General features: G+C 66.2%; 3 protein-coding genes across 5 annotated transcripts; 1 reads left to right on the top strand and 2 right to left on the bottom strand.

Moving 5' to 3' along the window:
• Window positions 1–1792: 1792 nt before the first annotated feature.
• MUC1 (mucin 1, cell surface associated) lies at window positions 1793–5923 on the bottom strand. The gene is made up of 7 exons (XM_058860677.1): window positions 5766–5923; window positions 4363–4967; window positions 4107–4180; window positions 3861–4003; window positions 3467–3585; window positions 3217–3363; window positions 1793–2345 (listed from the first exon to the last, which is right to left on the bottom strand). The coding sequence occupies exons 1-7, from the start codon at window positions 5806–5808 to the stop codon at window positions 2271–2273; spliced, it is 1206 nt and encodes a 401-aa protein (XP_058716660.1). The 5' UTR covers window positions 5809–5923; the 3' UTR covers window positions 1793–2270.
• A 3032-nt stretch (window positions 5924–8955) lies between these two features.
• On the bottom strand, window positions 8956–19121 carry THBS3 (thrombospondin 3). Of its 3 annotated transcripts, XM_058860672.1 has the most exons (23): window positions 16160–16299; window positions 15251–15457; window positions 14837–15093; window positions 14642–14744; window positions 14406–14432; window positions 14059–14141; window positions 13913–13964; window positions 13680–13828; window positions 13403–13543; window positions 13176–13253; window positions 12941–13093; window positions 12729–12839; window positions 12537–12644; window positions 12154–12313; window positions 11948–12066; window positions 11772–11824; window positions 11418–11611; window positions 11165–11343; window positions 11004–11052; window positions 10655–10851; window positions 10397–10569; window positions 9410–9549; window positions 8956–9255 (listed from the first exon to the last, which is right to left on the bottom strand). In XM_058860672.1, exons 1-23 carry the CDS (start codon window positions 16236–16238, stop codon window positions 9197–9199), a joined length of 2871 nt encoding a protein of 956 aa, XP_058716655.1. In that variant the 5' UTR covers window positions 16239–16299; the 3' UTR covers window positions 8956–9196. The 3 variants fall into 3 exon arrangements, with proteins under 3 accessions (XP_058716655.1, XP_058716656.1, XP_058716654.1); XM_058860673.1 differs by lacking the exon at window positions 16160–16299 and adding an exon at window positions 18981–19121 and having other exon boundaries at window positions 13680–13964; XM_058860671.1 differs by having other exon boundaries at window positions 13680–13964.
• Window positions 17926–20973, top strand: MTX1 (metaxin 1). The gene is made up of 8 exons (XM_058860681.1): window positions 17926–18068; window positions 18164–18233; window positions 19035–19114; window positions 19253–19345; window positions 19634–19816; window positions 19962–20038; window positions 20305–20459; window positions 20584–20973. The coding sequence occupies exons 1-8, from the start codon at window positions 17988–17990 to the stop codon at window positions 20808–20810; spliced, it is 966 nt and encodes a 321-aa protein (XP_058716664.1). The 5' UTR covers window positions 17926–17987; the 3' UTR covers window positions 20811–20973.
• The last annotated feature ends 27 nt before the right edge of the window (window positions 20974–21000 follow it).

The raw sequence follows: 21000 nt of genomic DNA, 5'->3' as shown, positions 1-21000 counted from the left end.
ACACCTCTCAGTGCCCAACTACACATGGCTGGGGTGAGCTGGGCCTGTGGGGTCTGGATCTGACCCCCAGCACCGTGGGGCTGTGCTGGCCGTCCCACACCGGGATCCGTCCGAGCTGCTGTCATTTCTCCTGGGTTCTGTTACAACAAACGCTGTATTTTCATGGTTTCCTACAATAAACTGCAATGCCAGACTCCTCCAGAGCCTCCCTGACACGGGGGGGCCATGGGGTCACAGTGCAAGGGACCAGGGGGCCTTGGGTCTGGGTTGGCTGTGGGGTCAAGGGGGTCACAGAGCTGTGGTGCTGGGCTGGCCATGGAGCTGTGGGACCAGGAATGTCCAGGGGCATGTCCAGGGGCATGCACGGGATCGGGTCCATGGGGCTGGGCTGTCCTTTGGGCCATGGCCAGCAGGTGCCAATCCTGCCCAGCCCGGGCAGTGCTGACGTGTCATGTCCTACCTGTGCTCTGCCCAGACACGTGGTCACCCTGTCACAGGCTGTCAGGGGGCTCCTGGATCAGACGTCTCCCCAGTGGGCCTAGAACAAATTCCTTCTGCATTGCTGGGGAGTCTCAGGGGTGGCCAGTCCATCCAGGGGGGTGCTGGGTGCTGAGGTGTCGGAAGTGGGTATTGGAGCTGGACCCCCCACCCAGGTACTCTGCATGGCAGGTGGAGTGGCCACAGGTGGGGCAGGGCCCTTCCTGGGTGGGTGCCTGTCCCTGGAGATCCCAGCCCCTAAGTTGGAAGGGGAGGGGGCCACAGGGCTGAGCTCTCTGCAAACAGGCAGCTCTTTGTAGGGCCCAGCCCTGCAAATCAGGCCCCTGTTCTCATTCCTGGGGCCCTGCCCAGGGTTGGGGGGGCTGAGTGGGGAAGCAGCAATCTCAGGCACACCCCATCCCCTACAGGGCTCTGCCCTAGGCACACGACCCCATGCCCAGCTGGCAGAACAGATCTGGGGAGGGGGGTGCTACACTGTGCCAGAGCCCCCCCATCGGTGCACCCCCCACAGCAGTCTCAGGGAGCCCCCTGTGCTCCAGAGACCCCTTGCCTGCACCCCAGCACAGCTCTGATAGCTCCCAGCACATGCCAGGGTTCCCAGGCACCTGGCACAGCCATGGGCCCCACCCAGAGCCCACATTCTGCGGCTGAGGGATCCGTCAGCTGCCCGCTGCCGGGCTGCTCCTGGGGCTGTTCCCGGCCAAGCACTGGCTCCTTGCCTGTGACCACATGGGCTTTCTTTGGGGAAGGTTTGGTTCCTTGTTTTTTTGCCTTTTCAGCGGTTGCCAAAACACTCCCAGCGCCCAGGAACAGGCCCAGCTCAAACTGGGGCTGCCACGGGGCCAGCGCTGTGCTCTGGGGATGGCTGTTCCCAAGGTTTGTGTGCTGGCACACGGCTCCCCGGTGTCACCACACACCCCCTTCCTCCAGCACCCCCCAGAGCCTTTTTGGGGCTGACTCAGGGAAGACCCCGAGCCTGCAGAGGCAGGGGAGGGGAGCAGGACACGCTCCCAGTGACACACGTGCAGCTGCACAGCCCCGGCACCGTCACATTCCGCCTGTGCAGCCGTGGGGAAACCGGACGCGTCAAACGAGGCACGTTCGGTGGTGAACAGAAACCGAGAGCGCGGGAGGGATGAGAGGGATGGAGTCTGGCGGGACATGTCACATGCAGGGACCAGGGACACGGGGACACCCCCAGCACCAACCCCAGGGCTGCCTGGAACGGGAAATGAGAGCCACCACCCACTCTGAGGCCGGCTGGGTGGGTGACAGCCACATAAGGGAGTCACTGTCCCAGAGAAGCCCCCCTGCCACACCATGGCTGCCCCCATCCTTTTATTTTAACCGCGATAAATATTCCCCGGCCGAGGACCTGCCACCCCGCCGAGCCAAGCCCGGCATCAACACCCGGCAAATAGAGATATTTATATAAAATAACACCACAAAAAGAGCCATTGAATCCCCGGGGGTGAGCGCAGGGGGAGCACGAACCCAGTCCTCCACCCCCGGCACGGAGCAGGGTTGCAAAGCCAAGCGAGTGCGGGGACCGTGGAGTGTGCGGGACCCTCCCTCACGCCCCCGATCTTTGTTCATCCAGTTCTGTCATGTGCACGTATCCGGCTGCTCCAGAACCATCCGGCTCCCGCTGCCCACGGCGAGGGGCCGAGCAGCACCGGGATATGTGCCCGGGGCCGGTGCTGCTCCCCCAGGAGTGGGGGGCTGCGGCCGCCCCCTCCCCTCGGCAGCCGCCCTCCTTCCCAGCGCGCCCTTCAGAGGTTGTCGGAGCCGGCGGTGGGGTTGGTGTAGGTGAAGGTGCCGGCCCTCGTGGTGCTGCTGCCGGCCACCTTGGGGACAGGAAAGGCGAGGGGATGTCACAACTGGGCTGAGCCCCCACCCCGGGGCAGCAGAGGAAATCTGCCCCCTTCTCCAGCACTGCTATGGGCAACCAAGAATTGCATCCTCCCGTCGTGGTGGGCTGCTACCCCCAGCCGCGGGCACTGTGGGCACCCTGGGCCCCCACGGACACCCCGAGCCCCCCTCCCCGTGCGCAGGAGGAGCCTCGGTGGCCCCGGCCGTGTTCCCGCACGATAAGCCGGCCTGGCAAGTGCGAAGGTAAATATTTACCCAGGCCCCTGGTATTTGCACAGGGTGAGCTGCTCGCAGGGAGCCAGAGCAGCTGGACACGGCCCCCGCCCACAGCCCCGCATGGGGGGAGCACAGGGCACGAGGCGATGGGGCGGCCCCGGTGCCCAGATCGCCTTGGAGAGCCCTTGAGCCTCCAGGCAGCTCCCTGTGCCACACCCAAAGCTCCAGTTTCGGAGCTGCTGGTGCAGGATGCGGGGTGCTGGCTACGGGAATCATCAGCCCCCCATCAGTGCTCCGCACCCATGGCCGAGGATGCCGTGACAGCAGGAGGGTCTGGCTGGGGCTCAGCAGAGCAGGAGAAGGGGCAGGGTGGGCAGGCAGCGAGCTCCCTGACGCTGCTGGGGTTGCAGGGAGCTCCCTGGAGCCAGGCTGGGTCTGCCCACGCCGGCTGCACACCCGCTCCCAACGCTGCTCCAGCCAAGCGTGAATGTTACGCTCACCTCCCGGAGAGGGAAGAGCTCCCCGGACTCCTGCCATCCCCGTTAGCCATTAACCCAGAACCCGGGGGATGCACCCCTGCTCTCTGCCCTGGCAGCAGCTGGGACCCCAGGGATGGGGCTGTCACCTCACCTGGCTGTAGGGGTTGGCTTTGCTGTTGGGGGACACGTATCGCCCGTGGCTCTGGTACTGGAGGTATTCAGCCATGGGGTGGTAGGAATCTTTCTGGCTGAGCAGATCCAGCTTCCCTCGGCTTTTCCGGCGGCAGGTGCAGGTGGACTTGGGGAGAGAGAAGAGGTCAGGGCTTGGCCAGTGTGGGGACAGGGACAGGGCACCAACCAGCAGAATGCAGGTGAGGACTGGGGTGGGGATGGGGCCTCACCATCAGGAGGAGACAGGTGAAGATGCTGAACAGCAGCAGGATGCTGACCAGGACCAACAGAGCGATGGCCCAGTCCGGGACCACGGGCACTGGAGCTGGGAACATCACTGCTGTGGAGCCTGAAAGGAGCAGAGCTGTGTCTGCACCACTGGCAGAACTGGGGCAGAACCCTGAGAGATCCCTGGGACAGGACACCAGGGGCTGAGCCCTCCTGCATGGCATCCACTTGCTCTTCCCAGTGCTGCCTGATGCAGACACTGGGAATGGGCACCGGCTCCACCCACTGCAAGCCCCAAGCCCATCACAGCACCAAGCAGGCCCCTGCCTCAACCAGGACAGGGCAATGCTCATGGAGCCCCCCAAGCTCCCTTCCCAGCCTGGAGCCTCCCCTCACTCTGGATGCTGTCCAGCTGTAGGCCCATGATGAAGCCGTTCTGGTCCAGGCTCTTCCTCAGGCGCCGCTCAGCAGCGTCGGGAGTGACGGCGTCGCTTCCGTTCCCAAACACGAGGGTGGACTGGACCTCCACCGAGCCTTGGCTGCATGGGAGAAGGCATCAGCACCCAGATTGCCCCCTGAGGGGCTGCATACCAGGGGGATACACCTCAACACACCAGCCCCGCTGGCACTGCTGCTGCTCACCTGTACTGCAGCTCGCTGCACCCGGCGTAGGTCTGCGTGCCCATGCAGCCAGCGCAGCCAAAGACGTGTTCGAACTGGAAGGAAGCATTGAGGTCATGGCCACCTCCCCACAGACACCCCCTTTCCTGTCTCCACTCAGAACAGGCTGAAGCTGCTGGCAGAACGGATGCTCGGGGCACTTCCATAGAAAGCCCTAAGGTGAGGTGGCTCCTTCCCAGCACGGCCCAGGGCCTCTGCTGGTGGGGCTGGGACTCACCATGGCCAGGACGGTGCGGCTCAGGCTCCTGTACTCCTCTGACGCTGGGTCACGCAGGCTCTCGTTGAAGCTCCTGTTGATGATGCGGAAGGACAGCGGGACACGGACGAGCAGCTGGACAGCAGCAGGCAGCTGGGCTGTGGTTTTGCTGGGGTTGGGACCATGCTGGGTGGGGGTCTGCCTGTGAGCTGTGCTGCCCTCAGATGTTATCTGGGTGGGAAAGACCTGAGCACTGGTGCTCCTGTTGCCTCTGGTGCTGCCATCCATGGTGGTGGGAGCGGCAGAGCTGCCGTTGTGGGGGATCCAGCTGCTGTTTGAGGTGGCATTGGCATGGGGGATGGCTGGGCTGCTGGGGACAGGCACCACAGTGCTGTTGGATGTGCCGTTGCCTCTGGACTGGTTGCCAAACTGGAAGTTCGTGGTGTTTATGCTGGGGAACACGGTGGCATAGGAGAAGACAGAGGTTCGGGGTCGGCTGCCCCCTGTGCTTTTGGGGAATATGTTTGGTGACAAGGTGGTGGTGGTTGTTTCCGTGGTCATCTCCACGGTGGTCGTTTCAGTGGTTTCCATCTCCATGGTTGTCTCGGTGGTCATGGCACGTGTACCTGGAGAAACCCCTGAAGTCAATGGCTGCAGCCCAGTTAGGGAAGGTTTTACCCACAACAGCTCATCAGCTGGACACTGTGGGAAGCACCACAAGCCCCAGGAGCCAACATCCAGTGGCTCCATTTGCCCATGAGGCTAACGAGACCTTCAGCAACACCCCATGATCGGGGCTGGGCACTTGTGGCACCACTGAGGGTCCAGGTGGAGCTGGGTGGGCACTGACACCAGCACCATGCTCAACCCTGCAGACCCTTCTGAGGTGTCCCTGACATGCTGGGGGCTCAGACATGCCACCCAATAAAGCCCCCCTTGCTATGGGTGACAGGCTGGGGTGTCCCCGTGCCCTCCAGACCTGCCTGGCCTGGCTGTGGGCCAGTACAGGCAGCTCCCGGGCAGGTTCCCAGCGGGTGCTGCAGGAGCCGGCAGCACTGGAGGAGAGCCCGGGGTCCGAGTGCTCACCGGGACACACCTGCATTCCAGCCCGCAAGCCCCGGGCACAGCCTGCTCCGGCTGGTCCCGGCACAGCCCAGCCCTTGGCCGAGCCCTTCGGACACGGCAGAGGGGCCGCAGTCTGAGCCCCCGGGTACCGGCTTTCCTGGGCACAACCAGCCCCGGGTCGCTGCAGCCCGGAGCCAGAACGGGAGAGGTGACAGTGTCCCCGCTGCAAAGATGCCCCTGGCTCCGGTGTCCCCTGGTCCCCACTTTGGAAGGGACCCCGCTCCCCCTGTCCCCGTTCCTCCCCGCCTTCCCGGGTCCCCTCCCGGCTCCCTCTGGCTCCAGGTGCCCCAGCCCCTCACCTGTGCCCAGCACCAGCAGCAGCAGAAAGACAATGAACGCCATGGGGCTTGTCCGGGGGGTCCCGGCGCCTCGAGGGGCTCGGCGGCTGCTGCTGCTCTCCCGTTAGCTGGTGGCACTCGCCTCAGTCCAGAGATCCGGAACTGGCAGCTCCACAGCGGCCGGAGCTTTATAGAGCACCTGGAGCAGGTGGGGAGGCCCCACCCCGCTGCCGGCTCCAGGGAGGGGGGTCGTTCTGCCCCACTTGGCACAGGGGTGCCACCGCTCCGACGGGGCCCCCGCAGCATCAGGACCCCAGGATGGGTCCCTCACACTTCCCTGGCTTGGGGGGACACTGCTGGCAGTACCTGCGTGCCGAGGGCGGCCCCAGCCTCGGGTGGGGGCACAGCACGGGACAGTAGCCGGGCATCCTGGGGCAGGGGCGGCAGCAGCATCTGCCCGGCTCCCTGGGCTGAGCCACGGGCCCAGGACCTGGTGGGGACATGGGGGGTGGTGCATACAGGGGACACGGAGTACCCCAGCCCCTCGTGCACGGGGGGCCTCATCCTCTGGCTCAGCCCAGGGTTAATCATTAGCGGCTGGTCATCGCCCCGCCCTACATTCAAATAAACACCAGTGACCCCCCCCGAAACGCTTACGCAGGTACAGCCCAGGGCCCCACGGCATCCCAGTAGGTCCCAGTAACCTCCCCCCAGGTCCCAGTGCCCAGCAGGAACAAACCCCCATCCCCATTCAGCACACGGGTGATGCCAGGTGCCGCGTTGGGTGCCAATGCCCCACCCCAGAGGTAACGGGCACCGCCCGTGCCTGGGTGCGGGTGACATGTGCTCCTGGCACGGATGGGCATCAAAAGCTACTGTGGTCCCGCTCTGCCCCTGCCCTGCAGAGAGTCCTGATCGCTGGGAGAGCCCAGATCTCTCAGGAGGGTGCTGATTCCTGTGAGGGTTCCAGCTCCTGGGGAGGCTCTGGTCGGGTCCCCCACACTTGGCTCCTGGCCAGCCTCATGTGAAGCCAAAGTGCTACCCCAGTCATGTCAGAGGGCTCTGAGGTGGTGCTGAGAAGGGGAGCAGAGAGGGGGGACCCTCTGTGCTGCAGTGACATGAGGACAAGGGATGGATGGGCCGGGTTTCAGCGCAGGTGGAATGGGACCCCCACAGCAGCCACAGCCTTGGCGAGCCAGGACACGTGCAGGGAGGTGCAGGGAGGTGCAGCGAGGTGCAGCGAGGTGCAGGGAGGTGCAGGCAGCGGCTCTGAGCAAACATGTCCTTCCCGAAAGGCCTCACCATGGGAATGGCTCTCCCCGTGCAGTGATGCTGACCCCTGCTGCCCTCTGTTCATGCCCTAATCCCCCCACCCTGCTCAGCTCTGAGGGCTTTTCCCTGGGCCTTCCCAACCCACCAAAGCAGGGAGTCGAGGGCTGCAGTTTTCCTACTGCAGACACCCACACTGTGTGGGGGGCTGAGGGGCAGGAGGGGGTCCCAGCAACTGCTCTCACCCACCAGCCCAGACAGCAGGGGCCATCAGCCCACCCTGTCCATGTCTGGTGGGTGCCATGTGCCCACTGCCATCACACCCCATGGTGTCTCATGGGTTCTATCTGCCCATCCCCACCCTGTTTAGTGGATTCCGTCTGCCCAGCCTCACCATGTCCAGGGGGTCTCGTATCCCCACCCCCACCATGTCTGGTGGGTTCTGTGTCCACCCTGTCCGTGCCCTGGGGATCCTGTGTGTAAATCCCCACTGTACCCAGTGAGTTCCTTGCATACACCCTGTCTGCATCTGGTGAGTCCTGTGTATTCACCCTGTGGGTTCCCCGTGTCCAGTCTGCCTGTGCCCAGTGGGTTCCCCGTGTCCAGTCTGTCCGTGCCCGGTGGGTTCCCCATGTCCATCCTGTCCATTCCCGGTGGGTTCCCCGTGTCCATCCTGTCCATTCCCGGTGGGTTCCCCGTGTCCATCTTGTCCGTGCCCGGTGTTTCCCCCGTGTCCAATCAGTCCATGCCCGGTGGGTTCCCCGTGTCCATCCTGTCCGTGCCCGGTGTTTCCCCCGTGTCCATCCTGTCCATTCCCGGTGTTTCCCCCGTGTCCATCCTGTCCATTCCCGGTGTTTCCCCCGTGTCCAGCCTGTCCGTGCCCGGTGGGTCCCGGCTCGGTCCGGTGGCCCTGAACCTGCAGCGCCCCCTGGCGGGCGCGGTTCACCACGACGCTCGCGCCGCGCACCGGCACCGCCGGACGGGACCGGGACCGGCACCGGGACCGGCACCGGGACCGCAAGTGGAGTGAGACCGGAGCGGGAGGGGGATTAAGACTGGTCCTCTACTGGAGTGAGACCGGGAGCGGGATTAGGACTGGAGTGAAAGCGGAACCGCTACTGGAAAGAAACCGGGACCGGAACCGGGAGCCGACTGCAGTAATCCAGAGCGGGAGTGGGACCGATATCGGAGCGAAACCGGAGCGGGAGAGGGACTAGTTGAGGCAGCAAGAGACGGAGCAGAAGCGGAGCGGGACCGCAGCGGGAATGGAATCGGGAACGGTACTGGACCGGGACAGGAGAAAGAGCAGAAGGACCGGAACAGGAGCGGGAACCGTGGCCGCCCCTCTCAGCTCGGGAACGCGGGAGGAGGCACTCGGCACCAAGCGGTGATTTCACCTGTCCCGGTACTCCCGGGGAGAGCCAGCTGCACAGGCACCGGCTCCGATCCCGGCCCCAACACCGGAGGGCAACCTCGCGTTGCCCTTTTAAGAGGGGCCCGGTGCCGCCGCGCCCATTGTCGCCGCCGCCGCCGCGGGGCGGGGGGGCCGGGCCGGTGCCGGGGCCGCGCTCCGGGGCGGGCGGGGTGGGGGCACATTCCGCCGCGTTGCCGGGACAGCCGTCGCCGTGGCGACCGGTCCCTGCCGCCGAGCCGCGGTGCGCGCCGCGCAGTTCCCACGGAGCGGCCCGGGCGGCGGCGGCGGCTCCGCTCCCTCCGGGGCGGCGGGAGGGCCGGGATGCGGTGCAGTGTTGTGCTCTCGCCCACCAATATTGCACTCGTCCCGGCCTCCCGCCGCCGCGGCCTGCGCCGGGGGGACCGGCCGGGCACTGACCCAACCCCGCGACCACCGGGAGGACGGCGCGGGACGGAGCCGAGAGCACGGGGAGGGGAACCCACGGCCCTCTCGGGCCAGCGGGAACCCCCAGGGACCGGGCGCGCAGGCTAGAAAACACTCAAAACTTTATGGCCAGGCGTGGGGCAAGGACCGGAGCGCCCGGGGCAGGCGTGGGGGGAGCCCCGGCACTGCGGGGCCCCGGTACTGGCAGTGCAAAGTCCGCGGGGGGCCGGGAACGGGGCCCGGCCGGGAGGAGCGGCGGGGCCCGGAGCGCCCCCGGGTGCCGCTGGCGGCGGGAGCCCGGAGCGCCACCGGTGCCGCCGGCAGGGGAGGCCCGTGCCGGGCGCGGTCACTCGCGTCCCTCCAACAGGAACCGGCGGAAGGGCTCGAAGTCGGCAGGGATGGTGTCTGTGGGGAGCAGCGCGGGGGGCGTCAGGAGCCGGCCACGGGAGAGAGCCCCGATAAAGCCCCCGGCCCAGGACTGACCCCACGGCAGGGGCGAGGGAGGGGATGCTCGGCCGGCCGCCGGGCCGGTGCGGGGGTCCCGGGGGTTCCTGCTCACCGTTGCAGCGGTACTGCAGGTTGGACCAGATGATGTTCTCCTGGGAGAAGCAGAAGACCCCCAGCCGGCCCCCGCGCATCGTGGTGTCGATGATCACACCGGAGTCGGCCACCAGCTGAGGGCCCTCGTACAGACGGACCCTGCGGGGGAGCGGGGCCCGAGCAGTCAGCAGGCCCTCACCGGGACCCCACCGGGGCCAGCTCCGGGATTCCACCGGGACCCCGACCGGGGCAGACATCGGGATCCCACTGAGACGCCATCGGGACCAGCACCTGCATCCCACTGGGACCCCTCCACGATCAGCACCGGGCCGCGGGTATCCCGACCCGGGGACGGTGGCACCGGGCTAGAGCCGGGGCATCCTGCGGGGGGCTGGGCCGGGGCACCGGACCGGCTGGATCCTCGGGCCGGGGCCCCCCGCCGTGGCCGGGCTGAAGCCCCCCGAGCCGCCCCCGGCCCGGCCCCGCCGCCTTTGTCGGGCGCTTTGCATGTGAAAGGCGCCGGCGGGGTCGCCATGGCGACGGGACAATGGCCCCGGGGGCCCGGGGGGCGGAGGGCCCGGCGGCGGAGCCCCCCCGCCGCGGCCGCCCCGGCGGGAGCCTTAAAGGAGAAACGCGGCTGCGGCCCCACCGGGCAGAACCCCTCCCCAAGGCCGACATCCCCCCACCACGGTGATCTCACGGGGCTGGATGCTCCCCTACGGCCAGTATCCCAACACTGGGGTGGTCCCACAGGGCTTGATCCCCCCCATGCCGGCATCCCCTCACTAGGGTGGTCCCAGGACATACAACGCCTCCTCATGGACATCTTCCTACCCCTGAGGTGGTTCTGCAGGGCAGGACCCTTACTCATGGTTATCATCATCTTCACTCTAGGGTTGGTTTCTCACCAGTGACCCACTGGTGTGGTCCCACTGGGGCTGGACCCCAGCCTGCACCGCGGTGAGTGCAGCCCCCACCCCAGCGGCCCCCATGCCCCCCTGCTTACCTGATGTAGCCCACCTGGGGCCTGTGTGCCAGCTGCCAGCGGTAGGACGTCTTGTCCCTCCAGCCGACGTTCCGGGGGTCCTTCCAGAGCAGGCGGACGTGGTCGGGCGTGTGGCCCGTGTGCCACAGCGCATTGCGCAGGTGCTCCCCGGGGCCCGTCGAGGATTTCACTGCCTGCAGGTGCATGGGGGCTTCAGGGGGGACCTGAACGGGGGGGGGGGGGGGTCTGACCCCGCCCGTGGGTGGGGCCGTCACCCACCTTGAGCTGCAGCCCTGGCTCAGCCACAGCACGGAAGGGGGTGGCCTGCCAGTACGTCTGCTCCGTCTGCTTCCACATCACCACGTAGAAGCTGGCGCTGTCCTGGTAGCTGAAGATGAAGCCGGCGTAGTCATCGTCGGTGATGGTGTTGACATGGAAGGTGCCCTCAAAGTCCACCCCGTTGAAGGCCGTGTAACCTACAGGCAGGAAATGCTGCGGGGAGCCCCCTCTCCCCACGGGACCCCCACCCTTCACCCCTCTGTGGGGCGAAGAACTGACCCTCACTCCCCTGCACAGTGAGAGTAGGGAGGCTGCCCCCAGAGCCTGGGGGTGTGTGAATGTATCTTACCCACAGCCAAACCCGGGTCACTGTTCATGGTCTGCACGATCTCCATGCCCTGTGGGGGAGAGCTGGGTGAGGGGCACCCCAGCACCCCTGGGAACCTCCTGGTCCCCTCAGCTCCCACTCTGCAGCGCAGCCCCCAGAAACACGGGGCGCAGCACCCACACCTGGTTGAGCACAACCCAGTTGGGGTCGATCTGGGCGTCCCCCTCGGGGTCAAGGATGACAGTCTGGTAGGCGCGGAAGTCGGTCAGCGTCACCTCGGCGCTCTCGGGGCACACGTCCAGCTGGTCCACCACCGTGTCGTTGTCAAAGTCCTCCTCACAGACATCACCCACACCGTTCCCTGGGGACAAGTGCCCAGTCAGGGCTGGGCTGAGCCCACGCAGGTCCACCTCCCCCTGCCCACCCCATGCTAACCATCCGAGTCCTTCTGGTTGGGATTGGGAATGAGGCGGCAGTTGTCTGGGCCGGGTGCCACATAGTCCGGGATGCCATCATTGTCATCATCGTTGTCACAGTCATCCCCCAGCCCGTCGTTGTCCGAGTCCAGCTGGGAGCTGTTGGGGATCTCAGCGCAGTTGTCCTTGGTGTCCTGATGCCCATCCCCATCACTGGGAGCAAGAACAAGGTCAGAGCGATGACAAAACTGGGGATCTGGCACCAGCTCCCCAAAGACCCCATTGTCCCTCCTGACAGGTCCCTGACCCAGGAGCCCAGTTCTGCCCCCAGGGACACAATGGGGAGGTCACCCCACTGCAGTGCTGTCCACACCTGTCCTCGTTGGTGTCACAGATGTCTCCTACCAGGTCACTGTCCATATCTGTCTGGAGGAGAGCGGAGCCCTAGTTCAGTGGACATCCTTGGGCGAGGAGGAGGACCCCCTGCTCCCTGCTGGGCCAGGCCCCACTCGTCCCAGGCCCCCTGGTCCAGCCTGGCCCCAGCCATACCTGAGTGGGGTTGCTCATTTCAGGGCAACTGTCACAGGCATCCCCAACACCATCCTCATCCCGATCAGTTTGCAGAGGGTTGGGCACCTTGGGGCAGTTATCCAGCATGTTGGGTATCCCTGCAAGGATAGCGCTGAGTGGATACCTCCCCCACCCGGGTGGAACAGCCCCCCTGGCACAGCTAGGTCAACCCAACAGCGGCTCACCGTCCCCATCAATGTCATTGTCACAAGCATCCCCCTCGCCATTGCTGTCCGTGTCCCGCTGGTCATTGTTGGGCACATTGGGGCAGTTGTCACAGGCGTCCCCAAAGGAGTCGGTGTCCGAGTTCTGTTGGTCCTTGTTGGGGAAGAGCCTGCAGTTGTCCTGTGGAGAAGAGGATGGGGATGTTGGCCCTGCAGTGGTGGGCAGACAAGAGGCCACAGTCCCACAGTGGTCAGGGCAGAAAGACGTCTCCAGCACACTGAGACCATTTCCAAGCCATCAGCCTGCTGCTCCCCAGGAGAAGCATCTTGAGGGACTCAGAACTGAGCCAAAAGGAGAAGCCCTCCTAGAGCCACTGGCACAGCCACCCGTCCAGCACAGCCACCTCCACATTCTTGACTCCATCACCGTCAGCATCGTCATCACACTGGTCCCCAATTCCATCGTTGTCAGCATCCTCCTGCCCAGAATTGGGCGTCAGACGGCAATTGTCCTGCAGACACAGCCAGCATTAGGAACAGGGAGGAGATGAAGTCTGGAGCACAGCCCTGCTGTGGATCCCATGCCCTGCACACACCTGCTTGCAGTGCTTGTTGTTGTCAATGCAGGGCAGGGGCTCGTCTGGGTACCCATCCAGGTCTGTGTCTGGCCCACACACATTGCCATTGCCAGCCCAGCCCACGTTGCACTGAATAAAGAAGAGATTAGAGGCTGGAAAGTGCCCTGGCAGGACCAATGTTGCCATGCTGTACACCCCACACCCTCCTCCTGTCCCTGTCCCCTGCTCACTGCACAGGAGATCTCCCCGTTCCTCTCAAACAGGCAGAAGCCGTTGATGTCACAGGGGTTGGAGGTGGGAGTGCTGCAGGACCTCTGTGGGACGCACCCGGACGTTTGGTTGCCCACAAAGCCCGACTTGCAGGGCCCGCACTTGTAGGAGCCCTGGGGAAGAGAGGGCAGGGGTGGGATGAGGGGAGCTGAGCGGCCCCAGGAGCCAGGGAGGGAGCGGGACAGCGCTGCTCACCAGCGTGTTGGTGCAGATGGAGTTGGGGTCGCAGCCCCCATTGTTCCCATCGTTGCATTCATCGATATCTGTGCAAACCTGCGAGCGGCATAGGGGGAAATGCTCACCTTGGACCTTTCCCTCTGCCCACTCCTACCCCCAGGAAGCTCCTCCTCCACAGCAGTGCATTGTCCTGCACTCCAGACATCTCACGGGGACCCAGCCGAGTCCCGTGGCACTGCACTCACCTGCTTGCTGGCCCTGGCATAGTCCACCCCCACACCAGAGACGGTGTTGCCTCGATAGCCACGGGGACAGGGCTCGCAGCGGAACCCGGGGGCTGTGTTGATGCACTTGGAGCCAGGGAAGCAGGGATTGGCATGGGCACACTGCAACACCGGGAAAGACACAGGCTTCATCCTCGGGCACAGCATCCCACCTGCTGCCCCAGGCCATCCCGAGGCAGAGCCTTCCCAAGAGGAAGAGTCCTCTGTGGGGCTGCTGATCCCCCCAGACCATGCCCACCTCCTCGATGTCAGCACAGTGCGTGCCGTTGCCCTCCAGCCCCGGCGGGCAGGGCCCGCAGCGGTACCCAGGGTACTCGTACGTCTCCATGCAGTCCACACCGCTGAAGCAGGGATTGGGGTTACAGCGGGACCGCTGCTCATGGAAGCCTGAGGAGAGGAGAGGCAGGTGAGGGGTGAGACAAGGTGGGCCTTTGTCCCCCGAGGTGGGAGCGGAGCCTCGGCAGCACTCACCGCAGACCTGGCACTCCATGATGGTGTTGCGGATCAGAGACATCTCCTTCACCTGCAAGGCAGCAGAGCATGGAGCATCAGGAGGGTGCTGGCACTGTGCCCTAGAAAAATCCAGCCCAGGGAGTGTCAGTAACCCTCAGTCCCACCTGGTCTCTAATGTCTTCCCGCAGCTCGGTGAGGACTCGGTTGAAGAGGGTCAGCTGTGTGACCAGTGCTTTGGTCTGCTCACCTGCCAGCAGCAGAAAGGAAAGGTCAATCCCAGGACAGACAAAGCCTCCTTGGGCTGTGGGCTGGGACTGCTCTACCCATTGGCACTGAGCTGGGAGGATGAGGCACCTGACAGCTGGGTCACACAGGGCCCCTTCTCCCTTAGCACACCCCACACCCTCTAATCCCACATGGGGCACTGGGACAGGCTGTGCAGGGATTTCTGCCTCCATGGAGCCCCAAATTCCTCATGCCAGGCAACGTGGGAAGCAGAGCAGGGACTTACCCAAGATGGAGGCCAGCACGCTCGTCACTGCAAGGAGAAAGATGAGACATTACCAAATGCTGCTGTCACACCCCAGCAGCGTCACCTCACATGGTCACTCCTGGTCAGCACACGTGCAGCAGTGTAGCTCCCACCTGTGTGGGGACACTGGGCCAGGAGGGACAGGAACATCCCTCTGTGCTGTCACTTGTGCCACAGCCCACACAGGTGACCCCAAAAGCCCCCCAGGCCATTACCTGCACTGTGAATGGACTCATCTCCTTGGAAAGGGCACTCACTCAGGGCGCCCACACGGCTCATGGACCCTCCCAGGATCAGCTTCATCGACTCTACAAACCCCTGATGTGTGTGGGGAGAGGCAGTCAGCATGGGGGGCTCTGCCCAACCCCAAGGGTGCCTTGGCTGGGGGCCTCAATCCCCCTGGCACTCACCTGCATCCTCTGGTAGGCCTTCAGCCCTGTGCGCACCTCGATGGACTCCACCTCGGCCAGGGGGATCTCAGACAGCTCAGGCAGCCCCACGCTGGAGTCCATCTGCTTGCAGTCCACATAGAGCTCCACGCTCAGCGTGTCCCTGCGCAGCCCGCTCAGGCGCACGATGACAGAGTGGCTCTGCCCGTCCGCCACGTGTGCGTGCTGCAGGTTGACCGAGTGCACCTTGTTGTCCTCCCGCAGGTACCGCACCAGGACTGCAGAGGAGCGGGAAGGGGCCATCAGCTCCCCCCCAGCACCCTGGGACCGGTGTGGGCCCTTTGCTCTTCCCTGCAGGAACTCGGTCCCGTTTGTCTCGGAGCACCGGGGCAAGAACAGGGCCAGTCCTTCCCCTCGCAGAGGGCACCCACCTACCTTTGTTGATCTTCCCCACGACAGAGACCTCCAGCCATCGGGTGTTGTCCTTCTTGGAGTAGAGGCCGAAGAGGGTCCCCCCCTGCTTGGGGGGCAGGCGGAAGGTGGAGAGGAGGTACACGTCGTTGACAGTCAGAAGCTCCATGCGGATCTTGTGGGCCACGCTGGCCATCTGCCGAGCCTCGCTCACGAGCAGCAGATCGATGACTGCGAGACACAAGCACCGGGGTCGCCTCCGCACCGGCAGCCGCAGCTCCGGCGGGTCGCTACGGGGATGCTCGGTGCGGTCAGAGCGGCCGTGCAGCGGGGGTGTCCCTGGACCGCCGGGCTCTGGGGGAACCAGGGAAGCCCCGGGGGCTCCGGGGCCGCCCCCGCGCGGTGGCGCTCCAGGACCGGCCGCGCCGCCGAGCGGGACCCGCGGAGCCCCCGCACCGGTGGGACCGGCAGAGTCCCGGCCCGGAGCCCGCCCCGCTGTTGGGGCTTCCCTGCATCCTGCCCCGCGGAGACCCCCGCAACAAGGGGCTGCCAGACCGGGAGATCCCGGAGGGACGGTCGGGCCCCCGGTACGGTCTCGGGGCGCTTAGGGGGCAGCGCGGACAACTCGGTCCCGCTGCCGCACGGTGCCCTCCTGTTCCGTGCAGACGCACCGGGCAGACCGAGAGGGGCTCCGGTGCCGGGGTCAGCCCCGCCGTGGCACTCCCCCGCGGCCCCGAGCCAGCATCGGAACCGGCGGCCGCCCCTCGCCCCGGGGTGAACGTTCCAGCGTCCCCGCTGCCCGCAGCCCAGGTCCCCCGGGGCGAGCAGAGCCGCTGTCAGTGGCCGTGGGACGGGATCCGCCGACCCCCGACTGCCGCCCGTCCCGCCGCCCCTTCGGGGCCGCCCCACCGCCGCCCCGAGCCCCTCCAGTACCTTGCAGTCCCTGACGCGCCGCGGCGGCGGCGCCCAGCAGGAGCAGCGCCAGGAGCGCGGGGCTCCCCGGTGCCCCCATGGTGCCGCCGGTGCCGCCGGTGCGGAGCGGAGCGCGGCGGGGCGGGGTGGCGCACGGGGGAGGGGCCGGCGGGGCCGGCGAGGAGGAAACAAAGAGCCGTCAATCACCGGGCGCATCCCGGGGACACCGGCGGGCGACCGGTGGCCGCTCTGGTCCCGGAGGGGGTACGGTGCCGGCGCGGCACACTGGGCCCGGGGCTACGGGGACACCCCCCGGCACTGCCGGTCCCGGGGCAGCCCCCGCTCACAGTGCCGGTTCACCGGGAGGTCAGGCGGGCGCGTGGCCGGGAGCATCCCGGCCCGGGAGAGCCGGACCGGCCGCGGGGCCGCTTGTACGGAGGTGCCCCTCGCCTCGGAACCCCCGGGCCGGCAGAGCCCCGGGGCCGGTCCGTACCGCCGGGGTGTGCTCGGGCCGCTGAGCCGCTCCCGCGGAGCTCCGGCCAAGGCGGGCGGGCGGCCCGCGGTGTCCCGGCCGTGTTTACAGCTGTTTCCCCCGGTGCCATAACAACGGGCCGAGTCCGGCCCCGGGGCTGCCCCAGCCCCGCGCCCCCGGTGGGGCTCCGCGCCAGCGATCCCGCGTAACGGGGGGGTGCGGGCGGTGGACGGGGGTGGCCCCGAGCCGCACACCGGGCGTTTTCCCCCCGCCGCTGCCAGCGGGCTCCCGGCCCGGCTGCTGCCCGTGGAGACGTGCGGGGGGTGCGGGGCCGAGCAGGGTGAGAGTGCGGAGCTGGGCTGAGCGGTGCGGGCCCATGCGGGGAGATGCGGGCACAGCGGGACTGGGCGGTGCGGGAGCAAGAAGCGTGAGCCGTGTGGAGCTGAGCTGAGCCGTGCGGGGCAAAGTGGGGCCATGCGGGGCTAAGCAGGAGTGAGCAGTGTGGAGCTGAGCGGTGCGGGCACAGCAGGGTGGAGCAAAGCTGAGCTGTGCGGGGCGATGTAGAGAGATGCGGGCACAGCAGGGTGAGCGGTGCGGAGCTGAGCTGAGCCGTGCGGGGCCGAGCAAGGTGAGCAGAGTGGAGCTGAGCTGAGCAGTGTGGAGCCGAGCAGGGTGAGCGGTGCGGGGCTGAGCTGAGCGGTACGGGGTTGAGCAGGGTGAGTGGTGCGGGTTTGAGCAGGGTGAGCAGTGTGGAGCTGAGCTGAGCGGTGCGGGGATGAGCAGGGTGAGCGGTGTGGAGCTGAGCTGAGCAGTGTGGAGCCGAGCAGGGTGAGCGGTGCGGGGATGAGCAGGGTGAGCAGTGTGGAGCTGAGCGGTGCGGGGCTGAGCAGGGTGAGCGGTGCGGGGCTGAGCAGGGTGAGCGGTGCGGGGACGAGCAGGGTGAGCAGTGTGGAGCTGAGCGGTGCGGGGCTGAGCAGGGTGAGCGGTGCGGGGCTGAGCAGGGTGAGCGGTGCGGGGACGAGCAGGGTGAGCAGTGTGGAGCTGAGCTGAGCGGTGCGGGGTTGAGCAGGGTGAGCAGTGTGGAGCTGAGCGGTGCGGGGCTGAGCAGGGTGAGCGGTGCGGGGATGAGCAGGGTGAGCTGTGCGAGGGTGAGCGGTGTGGAGCTGAGCTGAGCAGTGTGGAGCCGAGCTCAGCGGTGCGGACACAGCAGGCTGAGCAGTGCGGAGCTCTGTGGGTCCTGCCCCAAAGGCCCCTGCAGACACCACCGTTCCCGTGCCCGGACCCTGCCCGGCCCCGCTCCATCGCGGAGCCCCCGCTCGGTGCCGCCCCGCGGCGGGGGCGGGCGGGGCCGCCCGTCCGGTTCCGGGTCGGCGGAAGATGGCGGCGCCCATGGAGCTGTTCTGCTGGGCCGGGGGCTGGGGGCTGCCCTCGGTGGATCCCGACTGCCTGGCTGTGCTGGTGAGCGGTGGGCTCGGGGCGGCGGGGCCGCTGCGGGCTGGGCCGGGGTCCCGCGGGCAGACCCCGCTCTATCCCTCCCTCCCTCCGTCCCGCAGACCTACGCGCGGTTCACGGGGGCGCCGCTGAAGGTGCACCGGGTCACCAGCCCCTGGAGGAGCCCCTCCGGTAAGGGCCCCGCCGAGGATCCCGGCACCGCCGGTACCCCCCACCCCATCGCAACCTGATCCCGTTGTCCCCACTCCCCATCAGTGCAGCCTCCACACGTTTACACCCCCCACCCCATCACAGCCTCCCACCCCATCTTTTCTCTCACGTCCTGTGGCCCCTAAACCACTGGACCCGCTGCCCCTCTTACCCCACTTCATCCCTCTTGCCTTATGGCCTCTCCTCCACCCCTGCACCCCCTGTCCCATTACCACCGTTACCGTCTTATTGCACCCATCACACCCTCCCACCCTCATCTCCTGTGCCCCTGACTGCCCCCTCCCACTTTCTCATCTTATTGTACCCCCTTGTCCTGTGTCCCCCCGGCCACTGCACTTCCCTGTATCCCATCAGAGCCCAAACATCTCATCGCCATCCCTCTCCCTTCACACCCCCTCTTGTCCTATTGCACCCCCTCATCCCATTGTGACTCGTGTCCCACTGAACACTCTCATCACACCCCCCACCTCATTTCACCCCCCCTTTTTTCTGTGCCCCCCCTGTATCACTGCATTCTTACACCCCATTGCACCCCATGTCCATCACCCAGCCCCACTCCCCACCACAACCCCCTTGTCCCAGCACGTTCCCCATTTCCCATCACAGAGTTTCTCTGTCCCCATCTCATCTTACACCCCTGTCACTGCCTCGTGCCCCTCACCCAGCCATGGGGGTCCATCCCCCATTCCAGCCCCCTGCTCCCCTCACCTGCTCAGGGTGGCCCCGGGCACAGCGACTGCAGCCCCCTCCCCCTGCCCGCAGGGCACCTGCCCGCGCTGAGGACACAGGACGAGGGCACCATCTCCAAACCTCAGCAGATCATAACACACCTCAGGAAACAGGTACAGAGGGGCTTGGGGCACCCCCTGGCCCGGGCTGTGGGGTACTGGAGCCCCTCAGGGAGGAGGGAACTCTGTTGTGTCACCCATGGGCGGGATTTGGCGCATCCTGCGGAATCAAACCGGGCGTTTTCTCCGCAGAAGTACAACGCTGACTACGACCTGTCAGCCACACAGAGCGCGGACACGCTGGCCTTCGTGTCCCTGCTGGAGGAGAAGCTGCTGCCAGTACTGGTGAGGCTCAGGGGGGCTGCAGGGAAGGGGGGCTCACCGAGGATGGGGTGGGCTCAGGTGTGTGCCCAGCTGCCAGCAGAGCCAGAGAGCGCTGCCAGCAGCAACATCCCGGGAGCCTGGCATGCAGGGATGGGGTTTGGGGGTGGCAGCAGCGGGTTGTGCAGCCTGGGCTGGGGTCTGCCCTTGACCCCAATGCTCCTGCAGCCCCTCGTGGTCTCCAGGGTGGCTGTGCTGGGCAGGGGCTGCAGCCCCACCGTGGCCAGGTTTGTGCATTGTTCTCCACCACAGATCCACACCTTCTGGGTAGATGCCAAGAACTACGTGGAGCACACACGGAAGTGGTACGCAGAAACCATCCCCTTCCCCCTCAACTTCTTCCTGCCCAACGCCATGCACAAGCGGCACCTGGAGCGGCTGCAGCTGATCTGGGGGGATGACTACATGGAGGATGAGGAGAAGCTGGAGAAGGAGGTGAGGGATGGCATCTGGGCACAGTGGCCAGGGGATCCCTATGAGGCCAAAATCCAAACTGGGGTCTGGGTTTCCCCGCTCCTGCTCCCCTGAGCACTTTGGGGGTACCTGGGGCAGGTGCCAACGCTCTGTCCTCCTCCTGCAGCTCTACCGGGAAGCTCGGGAATGCCTGACACTCCTCTCCCAGCGCCTCGGCTCCCAGAAGTTTTTCTTTGGAGACTCGTAGGTGGCCAAAGGGGGGGATGGGAAAGGGGTCTGAGAGCCCCCTGCACCCCAGCAGGGCAGGGGTAATCTGCAGGTAGTCTGCAGGAGAGCTGCAGCCCCTGTGCATTGCTTTGGGGGTGGAACAGGCTTGCAGGGGACAGGGCACCCTCCCAAGCTGGGGTAGCCACATGCCATCCCCAGGGGTTCTGGGGCTGGGGGTGGCTGGTGGGTCTGGCTGGCTTTGGGTGGGGACGGTGGCCCAGGCACAGCTCTCTGTGTCCCAGGCCGGCCTCCCTTGACGCCTTAGTCTTCAGCCGCCTGGCGCCGCTCCTGAAGGCAAAGCTGCCCAACGGGAAGCTGCAGCAGCACCTGAAGTCCCTGCAGAACCTGTGCAACTACTGCACCTCCATCCTCAGCCTCTACTTCCCCTGGGACAGAGGTGAGAGCCATCCCCCACCTCACCCTTCGGGCTTGGGGTGACCTGCCCCCCCCAGGTGTGTCCCCAACTGGTGCTTGGTCTCAGGGTGACCCTTCCCACCCACATCCCTGCTCTGCCCCTGCAGGTGATCCCCTGACCGGTGCCCCTCGGGCTGCAGGCACAGATGGCAGTGAAGCAGAGGAGGACCCCCACAAACGGCGCAAGCAGCTGCTGTCGGTGCTGGTGGGGCTGGCAGCCATGCTGGGCTACGCCTTCCTGAGCGGCATCGTCTCCATCCAGCGCGGCAGCGTGGGGCCGGCCGGCCGGCAGCCCGTCACCCTGGAGGAGGAGGAAGAGGAGGAGGAGGAGTGAGGATGTGTGACTGTTCCTCCCCAGCCCCTGGAACTGACTGTTTTTACACTGGGAGCCTGGCAGCATCACTGCAGGTGCTCCGCTCTGTGTCCCACCAGGAAGCACAGCCCTCTCCATGGGAGCATCCCTGCCATGCCAATAAACCTCCCTCTCTCTGCCTGCACCCTCTCGTACTCCCAGCACCCTCAAA

This window comes from Poecile atricapillus, chromosome 33 (genome assembly GCF_030490865.1).
Source record: "Poecile atricapillus isolate bPoeAtr1 chromosome 33, bPoeAtr1.hap1, whole genome shotgun sequence".
Lineage (NCBI taxonomy): Eukaryota > Metazoa > Chordata > Aves > Passeriformes > Paridae > Poecile > Poecile atricapillus.
The sequence above is the reverse complement of the archived record's forward strand: the minus strand, read 5'-3'. Positions and strand labels throughout refer to the sequence as shown.